Source organism: Leucoraja erinacea, chromosome 33 (genome assembly GCF_028641065.1).
Source record: "Leucoraja erinacea ecotype New England chromosome 33, Leri_hhj_1, whole genome shotgun sequence".
Lineage (NCBI taxonomy): Eukaryota > Metazoa > Chordata > Chondrichthyes > Rajiformes > Rajidae > Leucoraja > Leucoraja erinaceus.
Window position 1 is genome coordinate 19,332,250 of NC_073409.1, and position 22,205 is coordinate 19,354,454.

At 42.2% G+C, this 22,205-nt stretch overlaps 1 protein-coding gene across 3 annotated transcripts in view; it reads left to right on the forward strand.

Moving 5' to 3' along the window:
• Positions 1–22,205, forward strand: part of LOC129712777 (monoacylglycerol lipase ABHD2-like) — a 74,836-nt gene that overhangs the window by 49,367 nt on the left and 3,264 nt on the right. For all 3 annotated transcript variants that reach the window (XM_055661506.1, XM_055661507.1, XM_055661505.1), the window contains 4 exons: positions 5,318–5,410; positions 8,413–8,526; positions 11,396–11,465; positions 17,329–17,413. In XM_055661506.1, coding sequence (XP_055517481.1) covers positions 5,318–5,410; positions 8,413–8,526; positions 11,396–11,465; positions 17,329–17,413 — 362 coding nt within the window. The remainder of the gene's footprint in view (positions 1–5,317; positions 5,411–8,412; positions 8,527–11,395; positions 11,466–17,328; positions 17,414–22,205) is intronic.

Sequence of the window (22,205 nt, forward strand, 5' to 3'; positions counted from 1 at the left end):
GATTCAGATCATGTCTTTCCCATGCGCCTTATAAAAGGATAAACCATAAGATTTTTTTTCCAATTCTATTTCAAGTCAATTTAAAATACTCTCTTAAGGTGGAACAAGCCAATAATTATAAAGAGCAACACATTCTGTATCAATATTGGCATTTTTAATGCCATTTATTTTCTATGCTCTGTTTTAGAAGTAGTATAAATGTGGCTTTGTTACGTCAAACCAGGTTCTTCCCATCCAGACACCACGACAGTCACAGAAATATCCTGCCATCGCTTTAGACAAAATACTTAAATGGCAAAATTACTTTTATCAATTTGTTCCAGCACAGCACAGACAATTTATGTTATTCTAAGGTCGATTTGACTGGTTAATTTTAATTAAGAAGCTGTAGAGCAAGTCCCTTTCTCGAATTTGAGCATTAAAGCTAAGTCATTGTTTTGGTTCAGTTCTAAAAGGATGTTGCTTTGTTAAAAATGATTTCTTATTTTAAATACTTTGCCTGGTCAAATGGAACCAAAGATTCCATGCCTCGTTGATATATGAAGGGATTCCCTGCTCACTTGCCTACTATCCCTACATAAAAACACAAATTGCATCAGTTCATCTCTATCTTTTGTAATGTATCTACATGACTGCCCCCCCTACAACTCAAAATTTGAAAATGCGTATGCCGGGTATTCCTGAACATTGTGAGAATTTTAATATTTCTGTCTTATTTGTGTTACAAAGCAGCTCTGAATCATGCATTCCAAAGATCGGTTAGATGCACAGAGTCTCTTGCCCAGATAGCACCGAGGGGGGGGGATTGAATAGGAATCTGAAGGGTAACTTTTTCATGCAAAGGGTGGTGGATGTCTGGAACAAGCTGCCAGAGGAGGTAGTTGAGACTGGGATTATCCCATCGTTTAAGAAACAGACAGGTACATGGATAGGACCGGTTTGGGGGGGGATATGGACCAAGCGCAGGCAGGTGGGACGAGTGAAGCTGGAACATGTTGGCCGGTGTGGGAAAGTTGGGACGAAGGGCCTGTTTCCACGCTATCACTCTGACTCTATGACTCTAATAAAGCATGACAAAGATTTCATGAACATCTCTAGATTCAGCAGTAGATAAATATTATTTGGAATATATTTTGTTGTATATTGTTAGATAATTGTTAAAAATATATTTGTTATATAATTGTGAGAAATTAAGAGTGTAGCAAGGCACTATATTGCTGCTCTCTCATTGTGTCACAAATTCATAAGCCATGGTTTATTATTGCTGATTTCCTGTGCAGTTTCAAATCTTGACTTCAGATTACTTTGGGAAGAGGAAATATTTCCCCTCGTGCTAAACAAAGGATGAAAAGAAAGTTTGTGGTCTTAAGCTTGCTCAATGTCTAGTTACAAAGAGGCCTTGGGCAGATAATGAAGAGTGTCCTGGCTGTTTTTGTTGTAAACTAATGTGAAGCAGCTGCAGCTTTCCAATAAAAGTCCCCGAAATCAAACCACAGGAATAAACCCCAAACCTGGTCCTTTACCGTTAAGAGTTTAGTTGAATTTGGAGATACAGCATGGGAAAAGGCCCTTCTGCCCACAGAGTCCATGCCAACCATCAATCACCCGTCTGCCTTAGTTTTCTGTTTTCCCACATTCTCATTCACTGGTTACACAAGGGGCAATTTATAGAGGTCAATTAACCTACAAACTCGCATGTCTTTTAGGATGTGGGAGGAACTGGAGCACTCGGAGAAAGTCATGCAATCTCAGGAAGAATGTGCAAATTCCACACAGACAACACCCAAGATCACGGTCAAAGCCAGGTCGCTGGCGCTGTGAGGAAACAGCTCGACCAGCTGCCCTTCTGTGCCGCCCAAATTCTCTGCATAAAATGTCTTTATTTTTGGCCCTCTCCACGACCAAAATCACCAGCTTTTGCTGGCGTTAAGTTCTGTAGGTTTGTCAATTCAGCTTTGTAAACTTCTAATGAGACCCATATTGAGCGTGTTCTAGATTGGAACATATCCCTTTAAAACGTGAGCTTAAATAAACCAAAAATGATTTTATACGCTGATATTTGGATTCTTTCATGTTTCGAGCACAGAGCATAAGACCTCTAGTGTTTGTATAAATGAATGCAGCTTTAGAATACAGATCTCTTTAATAGTATATTTAAATAAAACACAGTTGAAAGTTTTTTTCTTTCATTGTGCAAGCTGAATGGATTTTCCTTTTGAAACAAGAGATTACCAATATTTTATACAATAATGAGTTTACAGAGAGAACTGGTTGTTAGTAATTTCTCGTTAATACTCATTGACTGAAATTTGTACATTTCCAGCAAGAATTCTCTGCTCACATCTCTTTCGTAGCTAAATATAGAGGACGTCAGAGAATGTAAACCTACACTTTTTCTGCTCAAAAAGAACAGTTCATTTATGGAATCCAGCCTTAACAGCATCAGTCCAAACTCGGTGGACTAAATAAGCAATGACTAAAAGCTATCCCCAGAGAACTTACATCACTTAAACAGTAGAGGTTTGTATGCTGGTTGTTTTGGGTGGTGCAGCATTAGAGTTGTTGCCTTACAGCACTTGCAGCGTTGGAGACCCGGGGTTCCATCCTGACTACGGCGCTGTCTGTACAGAGTTTGTACTCCATTGTTCCCCCCGTGACTGCGTGGGTTTTCTCTGAGATCTACGGTTTCCTCCCACACTCCAAAGACGTACAGATTTGTAGATTCATTGACAATAGACACAAAATGCTGGAGCGACTCAACGGGACAGGCAGCATCTCTGGAGAGAAGGAATGGGTGACGTTTCGGGTCGAGACCCTTTTGACTGATTAATTGGTTTGGTATAAGTGTAAATTGCCTCTAGTGAATGTAGGATAGTGTTAATGTGCAGGGATCACTGGCCGGTGCGGACTCGGTGGGCCAAAGGAACTGTTTTCACACTGTATCTCTAAACTAAACTAAACTTTTGCTTAGGTTTGGCGCATTACAAATGAATTTCTACTTTGCTCATTGGCGTACATTGCAGAGCAAAGCTGTGTAAGTTAGATGCATGCTGTTTTAGAATAATTAATATTTATATAGTGTATACATTTCACTCAATTTCTGTTAATTTGACTATGAAACTCTATGTATTTAATTTTTGCTCTGGCATACCCATGGCTCAATGGTGACGTTGGTGGTCTGCTCCTAGCCAGATGGAGACAAGGGCGGCAGGTTAAAAGGTTGACCATTTTGTCAATAGACTGCTGCCCTTGTGTTTATGAAGAAAAATGTATCACATCCAACACGGATGTAAAACATGAGTTTATTCTCTTTTGTCTCAAACCTCAGAGGCTAATGAAAGGCCAAGTTGTGATGTCCCGCTATGTATAGTCCAGAGATAATTTACCACAACCTTTACATCAACAAAATGATTCTAGAGTTGGACCAATTTCTTTCTGGCTTCTCTTCCTACAGTTAGCAGTAAGAAGTAATTATTTACAACGTAAAAACATCTGGTTGTTCTCATTTGCTTTATTGTTTTGAGGTTAATTATATACAACGGAAATTGATTTAACCCAAAATTGATCATGTGCTGATCGTGCAGAACAAATATTACTTTTTAGAATTCTTGAACGCAAAAAAATGGCCCAATACACACAAATTGTATTTTCACCCTTGTTAATATATACTGAACAAGTCTGAATTCCTGAATGGATTGCTTGAAAAATGTTAAATGTCTGAAAGTAAATGGGTTTTAAACCTTGTGAAGGTCAATCCTCCTCCTGTAGTTGTACCGCATGTGAACCTCTGCCATTTTTGTATAACTAAGTTGGTTTGTTTGAATTATTAATGCATTAACAGGACATTTTATGTAAGCAAATCTTGACCAAAGGGCCTGTCCCACTAAGGCTATTTTTTTAGGCGACTAGGCTGTTGCCGGGGTGTTGCCTGTATGGTAGTGAGTAGTCTCCTCAATCGCCCAAAGAGTCGTAGTGTCTTTCTGGTCGCCGCTGGATTTTCAACATGTTCAAAAAATTTCAGCGACAGTGAGTTGACGCCAATGAGCGTAGCTTGACTTCTCCTGACGTAGGTGCCGTCGTAGGTTGTTGCCAGGTGACGTAGGTTGTCGCCGGAGCTGACTTCGGTGAATTCCATTGGCGACTACCTACCGGCGACAGGAACCGGCGACTGATTTGTCTTCAGTTGTCGTTGACAGGGTCGTAGCTCGTCGCGGATGGACGTAGGTTGAATACGGTTGTCGTAGGTTGTCGCCTGTCTGGTCGTAGGTGGACGTCCTAATGGGTCGCCGGTTGTCGGTAGCTTGCCGTCGACTAGGTGGTATGTTGTTGTAGGTTGTCGTAGGTGGGGTGCAGTCGCCGTTTTTTTGGCGACTTGCTACGATTATGACAGTTGCCTAAAAAAATTGCATAAGTGGGACAGGCCCTTTACGACTTTTGGCCGTAATTCTTGGTCTATCAATATACTTGTTGTAAACAGAGTTGTTGCGAGACGGTTATAGAAGGAACAAAAATCAAACTGCTGGAAGAATTCGGCAAGTCGGGCAGCAACTGTGAAGGGAGATAGACAGTCGACGGAAAGGTACCGACCCCAAGCATTGACGGAACATCTCTCTCCACAGATGCTGCCGGATCCCTGATCCAGCAGTTTTTCTTTTTCTCCCGATTCCAGCATCATTGGTATTTTGTACCATATTTTATCGAAGGAGTTTGTTTTATTAAGCCTGTTGTGACATCTGCTGTTATCTACATTGATGACCAGTCTACTGGGCAGCACACCACCAGAGTCAATAAAAGAATGACCAAACAAAAAATGACCAAACAAGGCAACTCACTAAGTCTTCTTGTTGCATTTTCAAAAAGTAACAGAGCTTTAAGATCGTCTAAAGATTGTTTTGGTGTAGAAAACCACGCGATGACTTCTAATTTTGGGAAGAGGGTGAAAGTTGCAGCACGGTGCGATACGTTGGGAGGACGTTTTAGGTCAATAATAATTACAGGATCAATAAATTAGATTTGTCCAAGGAAGGTTGAGGGGGGGTGTAAGTTGAAGGCTGGGAAAATATGTTCTGCAATAGGCAGGAAACTGCTGTTTGCCTTCTAGCCAGGAATGTCAGGACTGTTTTGAAGAGCTTCCTGACATATGGAATTCAAGTCTCTAGCAAATTGTAAACGTAGATAAAATATCAGTACTCTGTAATAAGGTTCAGTTCTCTTTGTCTCCAAACTTACTGCAAGAACCAGCTTTGCATAGCACATCATGAATGGAGCTTTTATGTATTTTTACCATATGCTTAACTTTTTTTTTTGTTTTGCTTAGGGCACAGGAAACTTTCCTCCAATGGGACCAGTGTCGGAGGTTTTACAACTTCCTAATGGCAGACAACATGAAAAAGATTATTTTATTTCACAGGTGACCTTTTCTTGGGTTGATCATTTGCGTATTGCGATTCTTGTGTACTCTGTAAAAGTTGTTGCGAGTAAATTAGGTGATGCTTGGTGAACAAAACCTATGAACTTATTGCAGAGCCACAACAGACAATGCCTAACCTGTCATTGCATGATTATGTGCTCATAACAGGTCTAACTTGCATAAGACCACACTTTCATTTCCTCCCTCCCCCCCACCCCATTCCTACTTTGCACTTGTTTGTAATTGATTAAACAGAGTTTATGTGCAGCGTTAGAGCATGTGTTTGGAAATACTTTATTGTAAGGTCTTCTGACGTTGTGCTCACTGCCATCTTGGAGCTTGGATTCTCAATAGTGATGTAATGCCCAATTAATAGTTTACTTTAGAGATACAACGCGGAAACAACCCCTTTGGCCCACCGAGTCCCGCCAACCAGCGATCCCTGTGCACTAACACTATCTTAGGGACAAGTTACAATGATACCATGCTGATTAGTCTGCAAACCTGCATGTCTTTGGAGTGTGGGAGGAAATACTGAAAACCCACGTGGTCACAGGGAGAACGTACAAACTCCGTACGGACATGCACCAGTTAGTCAGGATCTAACCCGGGTCTCTGGCGTTGCAAGGCAGCAACTGTTTCGTTGCACCACCATGCTGCCTAATAATAACATCAAAGTAAGCTAGCTGGATTTGCTAAAACCATTACTTTCATTTTCCTGATCATTAGCCAAGTTTATTTTGGTGCTGCCAATAATTTTATGACCTTATTAGCATCCATTGCTGTTGTGTTGCAGCAAGTAAGAATTTCATTGTTCCATATCAGGGCATATGACAGAATACTTTTGTGTCGATTAGCCAGTGCAATGTTCATGAAAATGTGAAAGGCAAATTATTCTTGAGTTACAGTATTACTTGTATTAATGTGCTTGTCACTAAGCTTTCAAAAAAAATCCACCCAACAGAGGTTCAGTTTGTAAAGAAGTCTTGCATCGCTGCCACTTTTCAAAACCATTTTTTAATGAAAAAGGAGTACTCGTAAAGTATGGAATTGCTAGCCCTCCTCTCAGCTCAGTAACATCGTGGCTGTGGGCAGTTATTGATCATCGAGCAGCCATTATTGATTGATTAAAAGATAGTGTGGAAACGGGTCCTTTAACTCACAGCATTAATTTCCAACACGCTAGGGACAATTTACAGTCTGGGTACAGCACGGCAAGAGACCCTTCGGCCCACCGAGTCCACGCTCACCAGTGATCACACCGTACACCAGCACTATCCCACACAATAGGGACAGTTTACAATGTTACCAAACCCAATTAACCCACAAACCTGCACGTCTGTAGAATGTGGGAGGAAACCGGCATTACATACCCATGTAGTCTTCGGGGAAACTTGCAAACTCCACACAGACTGCAACCCCTAGGTCAGGATTGAACCCAGGCCTCTGGTGCTGTGAGGCAGCAGCTCCACCAGCCAGCCAATATGCGGTCCATAATTTGAGGTTTGTATGTCACTAAATGTGGCCTAGCTGGCCCAGAATTAGATTTTGTTCACGTGTTTTAGATCAGTGATGGTTAACATAACTTTTTACTGCTGGCTACGATAAAACAAAGGCTTAAGTGCAGATGTGGCTGATTACATGTGAATAGACCTACATAGAATGGAAACCTTTGAAGGACCAGCATAGGTAGCAAGAAAGAGCCCAGCTAATCATACAGAAAGCACAGATGGTAAATTACCTTCCCATAGTTTATTTTTAAGAAGGAACTGCAGATGCTGGAAAATTGAAGGTAGACAAAAATGCTGGAGAAACTCAGCGGGTGAGGCAGCATCTATGGAGCGAAGGAAATAGGCAACGTTTCGGGTCCGAAACGTTGCCCATTTCCTTCGCTCCATAGATGCTGCCTCACCCGCTGAGTTTCTCCAACATTTTTGTCTACCTCCCATTGTTTATGGTGGATTTAAGCTCCAATGACAACAATTACTGCATCGACATCATGGATGTACAGTACTCAGCTAGAGTTAATCATCTATTGGCCTTCAAACATTGCAAAACATTCCCAGGGACTTCATGACATTATTAAGCAGGAGCATTAAGGTACATAATGATATACCTGGGAAAAGCCGAAAAACTTGATCAGAGAGATGGTATAATAAAAGTGCATCATAAAAGTAGGTAGAGAAGTCAAGAAACAGAATTATTTAGGAAGGTAGTTTGTTGTTTCGGGCTTTGGCGGGTAAAGGTCGGGAGTGGTAGGATAAAATTTTGGGGAAGATCAAGAGGTCACAGTTTCGTGAGCATATTGAAGGTTATTGGGCTGAAGGGTTAGGATGGGCAAAACTGAATTATCTGAAAATGGGTAAGAATTTTAAATAGCATTGCTTGGTTGGCAGCCAGTATATGTGCAGGTTGATAATTGAATGGAACCTAGAGAGACTTAAGACTTGGTGGTGAGTATTTTTAATGTCTTATTACTTTGTGGAATCTGTGGAATTCTCTGCCACAGAAAGTAGTTGAGGCCAGTTCATTGACTATATTTAAGTGGGTTTGATGTGGCCCTTGTGGCTAAAGGGATCAGGGGGCCTGGAGAGAAGGCAGGTACAGGATACTGAGTTGGATGATCAGCCATGATCATATTGAATGGCGATGCAGGCTCGAAGGACCGAATGGCCTACTCCTGCACCTATTTTCTATGTTTCTATGTGATTGCGAAGAGTAGAATGGAATGGAAATGAACTGGATAACATTGGAAAAGTAATTTCTTTAGGTATCAGAGGCAAGGATGACGATTTCAACAGCAATAGATTTGAGGTAGACAATGATATTACAGACCTGGAATTAGATGTACCTGTTGTTGGTACAAGTACATCAGAGCTTATCGCATTCAAACAATATTTTGCCTTTATCTGTTTTTCCTAATGTTAGACTTTTTCAATTGTTTTCTGTAAATATTAATGTGAAATTAATATTTTGTTCCTCGTGTTAACGTTTTGTTGCAGAAAAATATTGTTTGGAGAGAATGGGTGCAAATCGCCTAATGCTCTAGTAGATGTGGATCTTAGCAAACTTTACACAGCAACCTCACTGATGCATATTGATGATAACATCATGAGGTAAGTGGCGATCTGTTTCTAGTGGTTCTGCAAGCAGTCTTGCCTATCCAAGGGTTGTTCTATACAGTCTACAGACATTCAGACTTTTAATCGGAATTGACACTCCAGCCAAATATTGAGCGAGTGCCACATTGTTGCATGCTTGTTGGTGCGTGTTCAGATACGTGTTAAAGTTCCCAAGAACTTCCGTGGGAAAACTGGCACCAAAATCACAATGCAGTCATCCCCAGGTTACAGCACAGGTCAGTTCCATTCACCTCTATTCAAGGGCCTAAGCAACCTTTCATGGTGAGGCAGTGATTCACATGCACTGTTTACAACTTTTTCGATTTCATTAGGTTCTCTCAACATGGCCTTCACAACATTTGTAAAACCAAGCACAGACAAGGCAATCATTTTATCCACCTTCTGGTGCTCCGAGTTGAAAGCCCCCCTCTCCTCCCCCAACTTCTCCCCTGTCACCCATCCTACATCCATTATTTTGGTTGAATTTAATTGAAAGATACAGCATGGAAATAGGTCCTTCAGCCTAACAACTCCACACCGACCATCAATCACCCAATCTATGTTATCCCACTTCCGCACACACTCCCTACACATGCAGCAATTTACAGAGACAAATTAACCCACACGTCTGGGATGGGAGGAAAGCGGAGCATCCGGAGGAAACACACGCGGTCACAGGAAGAGTGTGCAAACTCCACACAGAGAGCACCAAGGTCAGGATCGAATCAGGGTTTCTGGCGCTTTGAGGCAGCGGCTCTACCAGCTGTGCCCATTTGGTTTTATTCTTCACCTTCCTTTCCTATCAGATTCTGTCGTCTGCAGCCCCCCCCCCCCCGCCTGGATTCACCTACAGTGCTATCCATGATGTTTGGGTCAAAGACCCATCATTTATTTATTTGCCTCTGTAATCCACAATTTGAGATTTGTGATATATTTAAAAAAATCACATGTGGTTAAAGTGCACGTTGTCAAATTTTATTAAAGGGTATTTTTATACATTTTGGTTTCACCATGTAGAAATTACAGCTGTGTTTATACATAGTCCCCCAATTTCAGGGCACCATAATGTTTGGGACACATGGCTTCACGGGTGTTTGTAATTGCTCAGATGTGTTTAAATACCTCCTTAATGGAGGTATAAGAGAGCTCTCAGCACCTAGTCTTTCCTCCAGTCTTTCCATCACCTTTGGAAATTTTTATTGCTGTTTATCAACATGAGGACCAATAAGTTGTGCCAATGAAAGTCAAATAAGCCATTATGAGTCTGAGAAACAAGAATAAATCTGTTAGAGACATCAGCCAAAACTTAGGTTTACCAAAATCTTCTTAATGATGTTTGGAACATCATTAAGAAGAAGGACCTCCACAGCTGATAACAGAAGAATTCTCCCTATAATAAAGAGAAATCCCCAAACACTTGTCCGACAGATCAGAAACACTCTTCGGGAGTCAGGTGTGGATTTGTCAATGACCACTGTCCGCAGAAGACTTCATGAACAGAAATACAGAGGCAACATGCAACACTGGTTAGTTGCAAAAATAGGATGGCCAGCTTACAGCTTGCCAAGAAGTACTTAAAAGAGGAACCATCGTTCTGGAAAAAAGGTCTTGTGGACAGATGAGACAAAGATTAACATATCAGAATGATGGCAAGAGCAAAGTATGGAGGAGAGAAGGAACTGCCCAAGATCCAAAGCATACCATCTCATCTGTGAAACACAGTGGTGGCCTGGGCATGTATGGCTGCTGAAGGTACTGGCTCACTTATCTTCATTGATGATACAAATGCTGATGGTAGTAGTATAATGAATTCTGAAGTTTATAGACACATCCTATCTGCTCAAGTTCAAACAAATGCCTCAAAACTCATTGGCCGGTGGTTCATTCTACAGCAAGACAATGATCCCAAACATACTGCTAAAGCAACAAATGAGCTTTTCAAATCTAAAAAATGGTCAATTCTTGAGTGGCCAAGTCAATCACCCTATCTGAACCCTATTGAGCATGCCTTTTATATGCTGAAGAGAAAACTGAATGGGACTAGCCCCCAAGAAAAGCATAAGTTAAAGATGGCTGCAATACAGGCCTGGCAGAGCATCACCAGAGAAGACACCCAGCAACTGGTGATGTACATGAATCGTAGACTTCAAGTAGTCAAAGGATATGCAACAAATACTAAACATGACTACTTTCATTTACATGACAATGCTGTGCTCCAAACATGGTACCCTGAAATGGGGGGCGACTATGTATAAACACTCTGTAATTTCTACATGGTGAAACCATAATGTATAAACATGGTCTTTATTAAAATCTGACAATGTGCACTTTAACCACATGTGATTTTTTTCTATTACAAATCTCAAATTGTGGAGTACAGAGGCAAATATATAAATGATGGGTCTTTGTCCCAAACATTATGGAGGGCCACTGTGCCACCGTACCACAAATCTACTGTGAAATTGCCCATTCCTTTGTTCTTCTGGCTGACATCCCATCCGCCACCTTGCTTAAACCAAAGCTTATTTAAACCATGGTGCTAATATACTACCTTGTCAGCCAGATAATTGCGAATTTTGGAAGTATACATCTTTTGTGCATTACATTTTAAAACTTTGAGAGTTTACATTCTATTAGTTCACCCTATTCCAGTAAATACATGGGTTGTGATTATCTGGGAGGATGCCAATCTTTTGACAAGGCAATTTTATACATTACGTGTTTCACATGCAACTATTCTACTTGAATGTGTATTTTGACTAACGTGAAAAATGTGATGTGTGAAAATGAATTACCAGACATGTTTTTTCTGTTTATCTCAATTTTGGTTTAGTTTGGTCCTCCAATAATATGTCTGTTTCAGGAAATTCCATGGCTATGACACGCTGAAAGAATATTACGAGCAAGAAAGCTGTATGCACTATCTTCACAATGTAAGTTCATGGATTCTGGTTTTATTTTCCGCAGTTCTTGCATTTTGATTTCCGTTTACTTCCGCCAAATTTTTAAAAAAGTTTTGCTAATTATGTAAAAGATGGGCCATTGCAGTTGGTCAGTGTCGTGTGAAGATAGACACAAAGTGCTGGAGTAACTTAGTGGGTGGGGTGGCATCTCTGGAGAGAAGGAATAGGTGGCGTTTCTGGTCCAGACCCTTCTTCGGAATGTCATGTTCCTATTGTGGTAGGATCCTATGTTGACAGCTAGCAGAGTTTGCCATCTCTTTTCCTTGGTGATTGCCGACTTAAAACCCACGCGTTACATCAACATCCCTCAAAGGGATTTGTGTACTATGGGCTCCCTCAAGATACCTGAGGGCCAGTGCAGTTGGTCACAGTACATTACATCCCAATATTATATATTGTAAACCATAATTTTTGCTTAGAACCTAGAATAATATTGATCTCATCTGCTTGACATGACCAATATCCCTCTATTCCCTGCACTTCCATCTAAAAGCCTCTAAAATACCACCATCTTATCTGCTTCCACCACCATCCCAATGTGTTCCTGGCCCCCACTAATCTTTGTGATTAAAAAAAGAACAGGTCCCACACATCTCCATTAAACTAACCCCCCACTCCACCCTGGGGAAAAAGTGTCTGACTGTCTACCATATCTATGTCTCAGTGAAGCATTTGCTAAACTACTTGGATTACAACACTATTCTGCCCTGAAGCATTTTTGTGACTCCCAGAACTTGGCATCATGTAGCTTCAACACAATTCCACACACATGTAATAGCACTTTGTGATGGAAACCTCAAAGGCATTGCTTTCACAGATTAGTCATCCTTGCCCAACAGATGGAGTTCAATTCACCATTGTTTTGTGGATCAATGCCAATATCCATACTGATGGCTATAACAATGGTATTTACCTATGTATTGTTCCAATGAATTTAACCAAATGTTGTGTTACACATGGCTCAATTGTCCCAGTTTGTAAGCATGCCTCCATCCTGCCCATTGTGGTAAGAAAGGTAATTAAAGTATTCTTGTTAACCCTGGCTAGAAATTGATGCAAGGACATCTTAAGATTCTTGCTCACACGAACCTCCTATTTGATATCCAGGAGGATGATTTAGGTTTATTATTGTCGTGTATATTAAAGTATAGTGAAAAGTTTAGTTTTGCATGCTATGCAATCAGATCTGATAGCACTACACACATAACACAACCAAGTCAAACTCAAGTACAGTATTAGAGCAAAGGGAAAGATACAGAGTGCAGAATATAGTATCAGCATTGTAGCGCATCACTTCAAGTCCATCAAGTGCAATGTCCACTGTAGGTCAGAGGTAAATCGGGAAGTACCCTAGTTTATAGAAGGACCGTTCAAAAGCCTGATAACAAAGGTTCCTGAGTCTGGTGTGCACTTTAAAACTTCTGTATCTTCTGCCTGACAGGAGCAGGGAGGAGAAGGATTGACGAGTGGGATGTCTTTGATTATGTTGGGTGCTTTTCCAAGGCAGCACAAAATGTAGATGGAGTCAATGGTGGGAAGTCTGGTGTGTGTGATGAACTGGGCTACATTCACAACCATCTGCAATTTCTTGCGGTCTTGGGCAGAGCTGTTGCCAAACCACACTGTGATGCAAGCCGGCAATATGCTTTCTATGGCGCATCTGTCGAGGTTTGTAAGAGTCATTGGAGACATGCTGAATTTCCTCAGTCTTCTGAGGACTAGTCAGAGCCCACTTAAAATTGTTACTTCAGGTACAGGGAATAAGAGGTGGGGCTTTCTCCACTTCACCAATCTCGTGTTTCTTTAAAAAAAAAGTTGATCTAAGCAGGTTGACTACTTATTTAGTAAAATGTGGATGCTGATGTCAAAATTCACTCGTCTACTGTGTGCCCTCCATAATGTTTGGGACAAAGATCCGTCATTTATTTATTTGCCTCTGTACTCCACAATTTGAGATTTGTAATAGAAAAAAAATCACATGTGGTTAAAGTGCACAATGTCAGATTTTATTGAAGGCCATTTTTTATACATTTTGGTTTCACCATGTGAAAATTATAGCTGTGTTTATACATAGCCCCCCCATTTCAGGGCACCATAATGTTTGGGACAAATGGCTTCACAGGTGTTCGTAATTGCTCAGGTGTGTTTAATTGTCTCCTTCATGCATGTATAAGAGAGCTCTCAGCACCTAGTCTTTCCTCCAGTCTTTCCATCACCTTTGGAAACTTTTATTGCTGTTTATCAACATGAGGACCAAAGTTGTGCCAATGAAAGTCAAATAAGCCATTATGAGACTGAGAAGCAAGAATAAAACTGTTTATCGGCCAATCAGACATCAGCCAAACCTTAGGCTTACCAAAATCAACTGCTTGGAACATCATTAAGAAGAAAGAGAGCACTGGTGAGCATCCGAATCACAAAGGGACTGGCAGGCCAAGGAAGACCTTCACAGCTGATGACAGAAAAATTCTCTTTATTGACAGATCAGAAACACTCTTCAGGAGCCAGGTGTGGATTTGTCAATGACCACTGTCTGCAGAAGACTTCAGGAACAGAAACACATAGGCAAGATGCAAACCACTGGTTAGCTGCTAAAATAGGATGGCCAGGTTACAGTTTGCCAAGAAGCACTTAAAAGAGCAACAACAGTTCTGGAAAAAGGTCTTGTAGACAGATGAGACGAAGATTAACTTGTATCAGAGTGATGGCAAGAGCAAAGTATGGAAGAGAGAAGTAACTGCCCAAGATCCAAAGCATACCACTTCATCTGTGAAACACAATGGTGGGGGTGTTATGGCCTGGGCATGTATGGCTGCTGAAGGTACTTGGCCCACTTATCTTCATTGATGATACAACTGCTGATGGCAGTAGCATAATGAATTCTGAAGTGTATAAATACATCCTATCTGTTCAAACAAATGCCTCAAAATTCATTGGCCGGCAGTTCATTCTACAGCAATGACCCCAAACATACTGCAAAAGCAACAAAGGTAGACAAAAATGCTGGAGAAACTCAGCGGGTGAGGCAGCATCTATGGAGCGAAGGAATAGGTGACGTTTCGAGTCAAGACCATTCTTCACACTGATGTGGGGGTGGGAAGAAGAAAGGAAGACGCGGAGACAGTGGGTTGCGGGAGAGCTGGTAAGGGGATGGAAAAGCAACAAAGGAGTTTTTCAATGCCAAAAAATGGTCGATTCTTAAGTGGCCGTCAATCACCCGAGGTGAACCCAATTGAGCATGCCTTTTATATGCTGAAGAGAAAACGGAAGGGGACTAGCCCCCAAAACAAGCATAAGATAAAGATGGCTGCAATACAGGCCTGGCAGAGCATCACCAGAGAAGACACCCGGCAACTCATGACGTCCATGAATCGCAGGTTTCAAGGGGGTGGAAGATTGCAACCTTCACGCTGTCCGCCCTTTTTCGACTAATGCAATCAACTCGACGTGCTCAAACGGAAGATCAAATAGAACAAGTTGTCCAACAACTTTAGGATGTGCATGCCACACGAAAGAAGAAGTAGAAGAAGCAGACTTCAAGCAGTCATTGCATGCAAAGGATATGCAACAAAATACTAAACATGTTTACGAAGAAACTGCAGATGCTGGAAAATCGAAGGTACACAAAAATGCTGGAGAAACTCAGCGGGTGCAGTAGCATCTATGGAGCGAAGGAAATAGGCAATGTTAAGGGCCGAAACCCTTCTTCAGGCTGATGGGGGGTGGCGGGGAGAAGAAAGGAAAAAGGAAGAAGAGGAGCCCGAGGGCTGAGGGATGGGAGGAGACAGCTCGAGGGCTGAGGAAGGGGAAGAGACAGCAAGGGCTAACAAAATTTGGAGAATTCAATGTTCATGCCCGAAGGATGCAGACTCCCCAAGATGAGGTGCTGTTCCTCCAATTTCCAGTGTTGCTCGCTCTGGCCATGGAGGAGACCCAGGACAGAGAGGTCGGATGGAGAATGGGAGGGGGAGTTACATAGAAACATAGAAATTAGGTGCAGGAGTAGGCCATTCGGCCCTTCGAGCCTGCACCGCCATTCACTATGATCATGGCTGATCATCCAACTCAGTATCCTGTACCTGCCTTCTCTCCATACCCCCCGATCCCTTTAGCCACAAGGGCCACATCTAACTACATCTTAAATATAGCCAATGAACTGGCCTCAACTACCTTCTATGGCAGAGAATTCCTGAGATTCACCACTCTCTGTGTGAAAAATTTTTTTTCTCATCTCAGTCCTAAAAGATTTCCCCCTTTTCCTTAAACTGTGACCCCTTGTTCTGGACTTCCCCAACATCGGGAACAATCTTCCTGCATCTCGCCTGTCCAACCCCTTAAGAATTTTGTAAGTTTCTATAAGATCCCCCCTCAATCTTCTAAATTCTAGCGAGTATAAAGCCGAGTCTATCCAGTCTTTCTTCATATGAAAGTCCTGACATCCCAGGAATCAGTCTGGTGAACCTTCTCTGTACTCCCTCTATGGCAAGAATGTCTTTTCTCAGATTAGGAGACCAAAACTGTGCGCAATACTCCAGGTGTGGCCTCACCAAGACCCTGTACAACTGCAATAGAACCTCCCTGCTCCTATACTCAAATCCTTTTGCTGTGAGTTGAAGTGCTGAGCCACCGGGAGGTCAGGTTGGTTAATGCGGACCAAGCGGAGGTGTTCGGAAAAACGATCGCCCAGCCTCCGCTTGGTTTCACCGATGTAGATCAGCTGACATCTAGAGCAGCGGATGCAATAGATGAGGTTGGAGGAGATGCAGGTGAACCTCTGTCGCGCCTGGAACAACTGCTTGGGTCCTTGAATGGAGTCGTGGGGGGAGGTAAAGGGACAAGTGTTGCATCTCTTGCAGTTGCAACGGAAAGTGCCCGGAGAGGGGGTGGTGCGGGAGGGAAGGGAAGGGAAGAATTGACAAGGGAGTTACGGAGGGAGCGGTCTTTGCAGAAGCAGACATGGGGGGAGTAGTCTAAACATGACTACTTTCATTTACATGACATTGCTGTGTCCCCAACATTATGGTGCCCTGAAATGGGGGAACTATATATAAACACTACTGTAATTACATGGTGAAACCAAAATGTATAAAAATAGCCTGTATTAAAATCTGACAATGTGCACTTTAACCACATATGTTTTTTTCTATTACAAATCTCAAATTGTGGAGTAGAGAGGCAAATAAATAAATGACGGGTCTTTGTCCCAAACATTATGGAGGGCACTGTATGTGAATAATGCATATTCTTTGTAATGTTGATTTCAGTGACTGCGTTTTAAGTGTATGCAGCATGGTGAATGTGAATACTTGCTCTTCTGGTTCAAATTGCCTCTAGCTGCAGCATGCATTTGTATTGGTCTTCAAATGTTTTACATGACCATTGCTTGGATTGTTTAATAGATCAGTATCAATAATCAAATAAGGTAAATAGCAGGTCAATTTGCGTTGAGATTTTCAATGCTAATTCTTTGAGATGTTGTACAAGTGATTGGGCCCCTTGTAAAAACAAAAAAGAGTCCCTTGGACCATTATGCTAATTTTCCCCATTGAAAGACAAATAACATTCGCACATTCTGCGTTACTGATGCTCTAGATTTCGAGCTAAAGGAAATAAGTATGCAATGCATTTGGCAAAGGGTTCGCCCACCTGCCATTCCACTCACCTAATTATCACCATTGGCATTTATATAGCAGGCATACTTGGGAGGGAAAAGCGAGATAAAACTGACACAGTCTTAATTGATTATAAAAAAGGTGATAAAAAGTATCTGTGCTATTGCTATCAGCAAGTGGCATCTATTTGTAATGCAATATCTTGTTTCTACCTGACACAGATACAGATTCCTCTACTGCTAGTGAATGCTCAAGATGACCCTCTAGTGCATGAAAGCTTGCTGACCATTCCTCGTTCACTTGCAGGTGAGTTAAATGAAGCTCTTTAAAAATAGCAGCTCGTTTGCTTGTTTTGTGTTTTGAATCCCCAACCATCTTTAATAAGTTTAGTGGATATTCCTTTGCCCATCAGTGCTCTCCATCTCAGTCATTCTCTACCAGGTTTGTTCCCTCCAGTCTCCACAAGGTAGGAAAGACAAAGTATCACTTTGATACCGTATGGTTTATTTGAGGTAGGATATCTAGTGTTAACTCTATGTTTAAGAAGGAACTGCAGATGCTGGAAAAATAGAAGGTAGATCAAAATGCTGGAGAAACTCAGCGGGTGAGGCAGCATCTATGGAGCGAAAGAATAGGTGACGTTTCGGGTCGAGACCCGAAACGTCACCTATTCCTTCGCTCCATAGATGCTGACTCACCCCCTGAGTTTCTCCAGCATTTTGATCTATCTTTGAGTGTTAACTCAAGCATCATTTGCCCCAGGTACTGTTTGGGCAGCTCAAATACTGGAATTTAGAGATTACCGAAAAAGGAATTACCCAAGGAATGAGTTATTGGAGAAGCCTTGTTGCTTTGAGAACTATATGCAAGGGAAATGAATAATTTTATAAGTTAACACCTGGCTCTGTGAACTGGTTAGAATAAATTTGTACACAGTAATGCAAATATATTCTGTATCCTTTTTGTTCATGTGATGCAAGCAGTTTGCCTCATGTTGCCAGGATATTTTAGTGCTATCTAGCCCAGATTTAAGGTAATCCTGGTCACACTTTGAGGATTAGAAAAGATCAAAACAGTAAATCCATGGACATCTGTAGAACGGATTTCGGTTATGGCGGATGGACCTACCAAACATGCTGATGCCACCTCCTGCCCGCACCACCACCCCGGCTACTACCAGGCCGGGCTGCCGACACCACCCGTAGCTCACACCACCTTGCCGGCCGCTTCCAGGCAGGACCAACCGACCATCACCGCCAGGCCGAGCTGCCGAAGCCGGCCTGCACTGTTTCCTTGCCACTTCTTCTGCCACCACTGTCAGCCCACACAGCTTCCTCAGCCACTTCTAGGATGCGCTGGCTGCCGCCGACCCCTACCTGCACTCCAGCCGGCCGCCCACAGGCCGCAACCAATGACTCCGCTAATCCTCGCATCTCCCCCGGCCACCAGTAGGCTGGGGCCTTCCTCACCTGGATTCAAGGCCCAGTTCCAGACCGAGAGTCTGAAGAAGGGTCTCGATCCGAAACGTCACCCATCCATGTTCTCCAGAGATGCTGCCTGACCTGCTGAGTTACTCCAGCACGTTGTGTCCTTTTGTGTATTAACCAGCATCTGCAGTTCTTTGTTTCTGCTACTTATACAACATTACTCTATTACGCAGTAGTCTCTTACTTGGTTATAGCATGTATATAATCGTCCATATCGGACACCATTTCCTCTCCATGGTCTATGAAGGTTTACTATAATTGACAGTCAAAACAAAAGACTTTGCATTCAAGTCTCCGCTTCACAGAAGCATGTATGAGTTCTTCCTGACTGTGGATGTACCCAGGCATCTGTCCTACCTCCCAACCCTTCCAAACGGAAAATCAAAACTACAAAAGCTTGCAACGTCATAGTGTTAGACCTTCCCGAAGCAAGACAAGCAAAGTTCAGAAGCTGAAAGGCTTTAGTAAGTAAAAATGAGGAGTTAGGATGAGAAATGCATACCTTCCATTAGAAGCCGTTATTTTTAACATGGTTAAGTGCTCCCATTAGGTTTAAAGTGCTTTATCATTACAGTAAAACAACTGTGGTAGGTTGTGCATCCCACTATTTGCTGCTATGTTTTCTGAACTGATTAAATTCTGACACCCTGCAAAGGTGGTATGATCGTGGAATTAGTCTTATTTTCCTGCTGCAATGGCCTGTGAGCGCCTTCTGTTGGTTGTAGTGCACAAACGGTTGCAGACAGCTATGAGCATCCAATGTATAACTTTTATTGACTGGTGACATTGAGAGAAACTTGGGAAAGATGGTTGTAATCGTGAGAAACGAGACAAGGCCAGTAGGCTGACAAATCAGTCATTTAACTGATGCCATTCCAATTTAAAAATCTTACCATGCAAGACGAGTGAATAACAAATAAGTTGAAATAGTGCTTTACAAAACAACCTCATGAATCTGTACCTTGTAAAAGCTGTTTATGGCATAACAAATGGCTTGAACCTGTTCAAGCTTTCAAATGTGTTTCTGCAGTGTCCTTGTTCAGGATTACATATCCAGTATTTAACTTAACGGTCCTTATCTTACACCCAACAGTCAATTATGTCGTACATCTGGTTCAATTCTGCCAATGAAATATGTTTATAACAGATGGAGACCAGCAGACAATTAAACACACTAGCTTTGCTGATATTCTATAAATCGGACATAACTTACAGCGCCCAAACTGCAGCTTTAGTGTGTGGCTCTGTTCGTTTGTTTGTGATTAGGGTTAATTGGAAGACCGTTGGATGTTGATGTGGAGTCAAATTGCCAGCAGGAGGATGTTTTTGGTTTTGAAACCTCTTTATATACAAAACAGTAATGGGAGCAGTTTTACAGACTGTCACAGATTGAACTATGATTAGCATGGTATATACAGTTCTCAACTGTGTGGGATTGCAGCAAAATGAATTAGCACACACTGTTAAATAGCAAAGGCGTTTGACAGCTGCAAACATAGACCGAGATTCACTTATTTAGTACTTCTTGAGTGATTATAAGTGCTTTTGTACTTCGGTTTTAGTTTAGAGATATAGCGCAGAAACAGGCTCTTCGACTATCCTACATCAACCAGCGATCTCCGCACATTAACACTATCCTACACCCTAGGGACAATTTCTTTTTATATCAAGCCAATTAATCTACAAACACTTCAAGAAGGAACTGTAGATGCTGGAAAATCGACGGTAGACAAAAAAGCCGGAGAAACTCAGCGGGTGTGGCAGCATCTATGGAGCGAAGGAAATAGGCAACGTTTCGCCCCGAAATGTTGCCTATTTCCTTTGCTCCATAGATGCTGCCACGCCCGCTGAGTTTCTCCAGCATTTTTGTCAATCTACAAACCCTTCCGTCTTTGGAGTGTGGGGTTCTCGGAGAAAGCCCAGGCTGGTCAAGGGTAGAATGTACAAGGACCCGTAACCAGGATCGAACCAGGTCTCTGGAGCTTTGAGGCAGCAACTCTACCGCTGTGCCACCGTGCTTCCCTACGACCAATCTAAAATTGATAGTTCTGCATTGTTTTTCTGAGGCAGAGTCCCTGCTTTCTCTACACTACCTGCCCCTCCACCTATTTTTGTATCATCTGCAAACCTGGCCGCAAAGCCTTCAATCCCCTCATCCAAATCAGTATTGTACAACGTGGAGAGTGGCAGCCCCAGCACCGACTCCTGCGGAACTCCATTAATCACTGGCAGCCAACCAGAAAAAGCCCCCTTTATTGCCAGACTTGTTTAAGAAAGAACTGCAGATGCTGGAAAAATCGAAGGTAGACAAAAATGCTGGAGAAACTCAGCGGGTGAGGCAGCATCTTCTGAAGAAGGGTCTCGACCTGAAACGTCACCTATTTCTTCGCTCCATAGATGCTGCCTCACCCGCTAAGTTTCTCCAGCATTTTTGTCTATTTGGAGAGGGACTTGGACAGGTTGGGAGAGTGGCTGAGAGATGGTAGATGGAATATAGTGTAACAAAGTGTGGAGTCATGTATTTTGGTAGTATGAAAAAAGGTGTAGACTATTTTCTAAATGGGGAGAGAATCCAGAAATTGGAGGTGCAAAGGGACTTTGTATTGGTGCAGGATTCCCAAAAAGTTAATTTACAAATCAAATCGATAGTAAAGAAAGCAAATGTAATGCTTGCATTTATTTCAAGAGGGCTAGAATACAAAAACAAGGATGTAATGCTGAGGCTCTATAATGCACTAGTCAAGGCACATTTGGAGTATTGTGAGCAATTCTGGGCACTGTATCAGAGGAATGATGTGCTGGCTCTGGAGAGGGTCCAGATGAGGTTTAGAAGAATGATCCCAGGAATGAGTGGGTTAACATATGATGAGCGTTTGACGGCACAGGGCCTGTACTGGCTGGAGTTTCGAAGAATGAGGGGGGACTTCATTGAAGCTTACCGAATAGCGAAAGGCTTGGATAGGGTGGATGTGGAGAGGATGTTTCCACTAGTGGGGGAATCTAGGACCAGAGGTATAGCTTCAGAATCAAAGGATGTTCCTTTAGGAAAGAGATGAGGAGGAATTTCTTTAGTCAGAGGGTGGAGAATCTGTGGAATTCAATGCCACAGAAGGCTGTGGTGGCTGTCAATGGATATTTTTAAGGCAGAGATAAATAGATTCTTGATTAGTACGACGTCAAGAGTTATTGGGAGAAGGCAGGAGAATGGGGTTAGGATGGAGCGATAGATCAGCCATGATTGAATGGTGGAGTAGACTTGATGGGCCGAATGGCCTGATTCTGCTCATCACTTATGACCTAATTTTAATTTTCAAGACTTGAAGTCACTAGATTTTGTTGGCAATGTGTGTGAAGGTGCACGGAATGAATGTGTGCAATGCAAATATACGGCCATTTACATTGCAATAGGGTTAGGTATAGATTGGTCATGATCATTAAATGAAGGAGCAGATAGGAGATGCCTCTCCACAGAAATGGCCCATATTCCTTGGTGTCTTTCGGTCAAGGGACTTAAATTTGAATGGACGCATATCAGGTTCCCTAGCATGCTGTCAGCTTTAACTTTAAATTGAACTTTATGAGCTGAAGTTCTGCAGTATAAAATATTTATT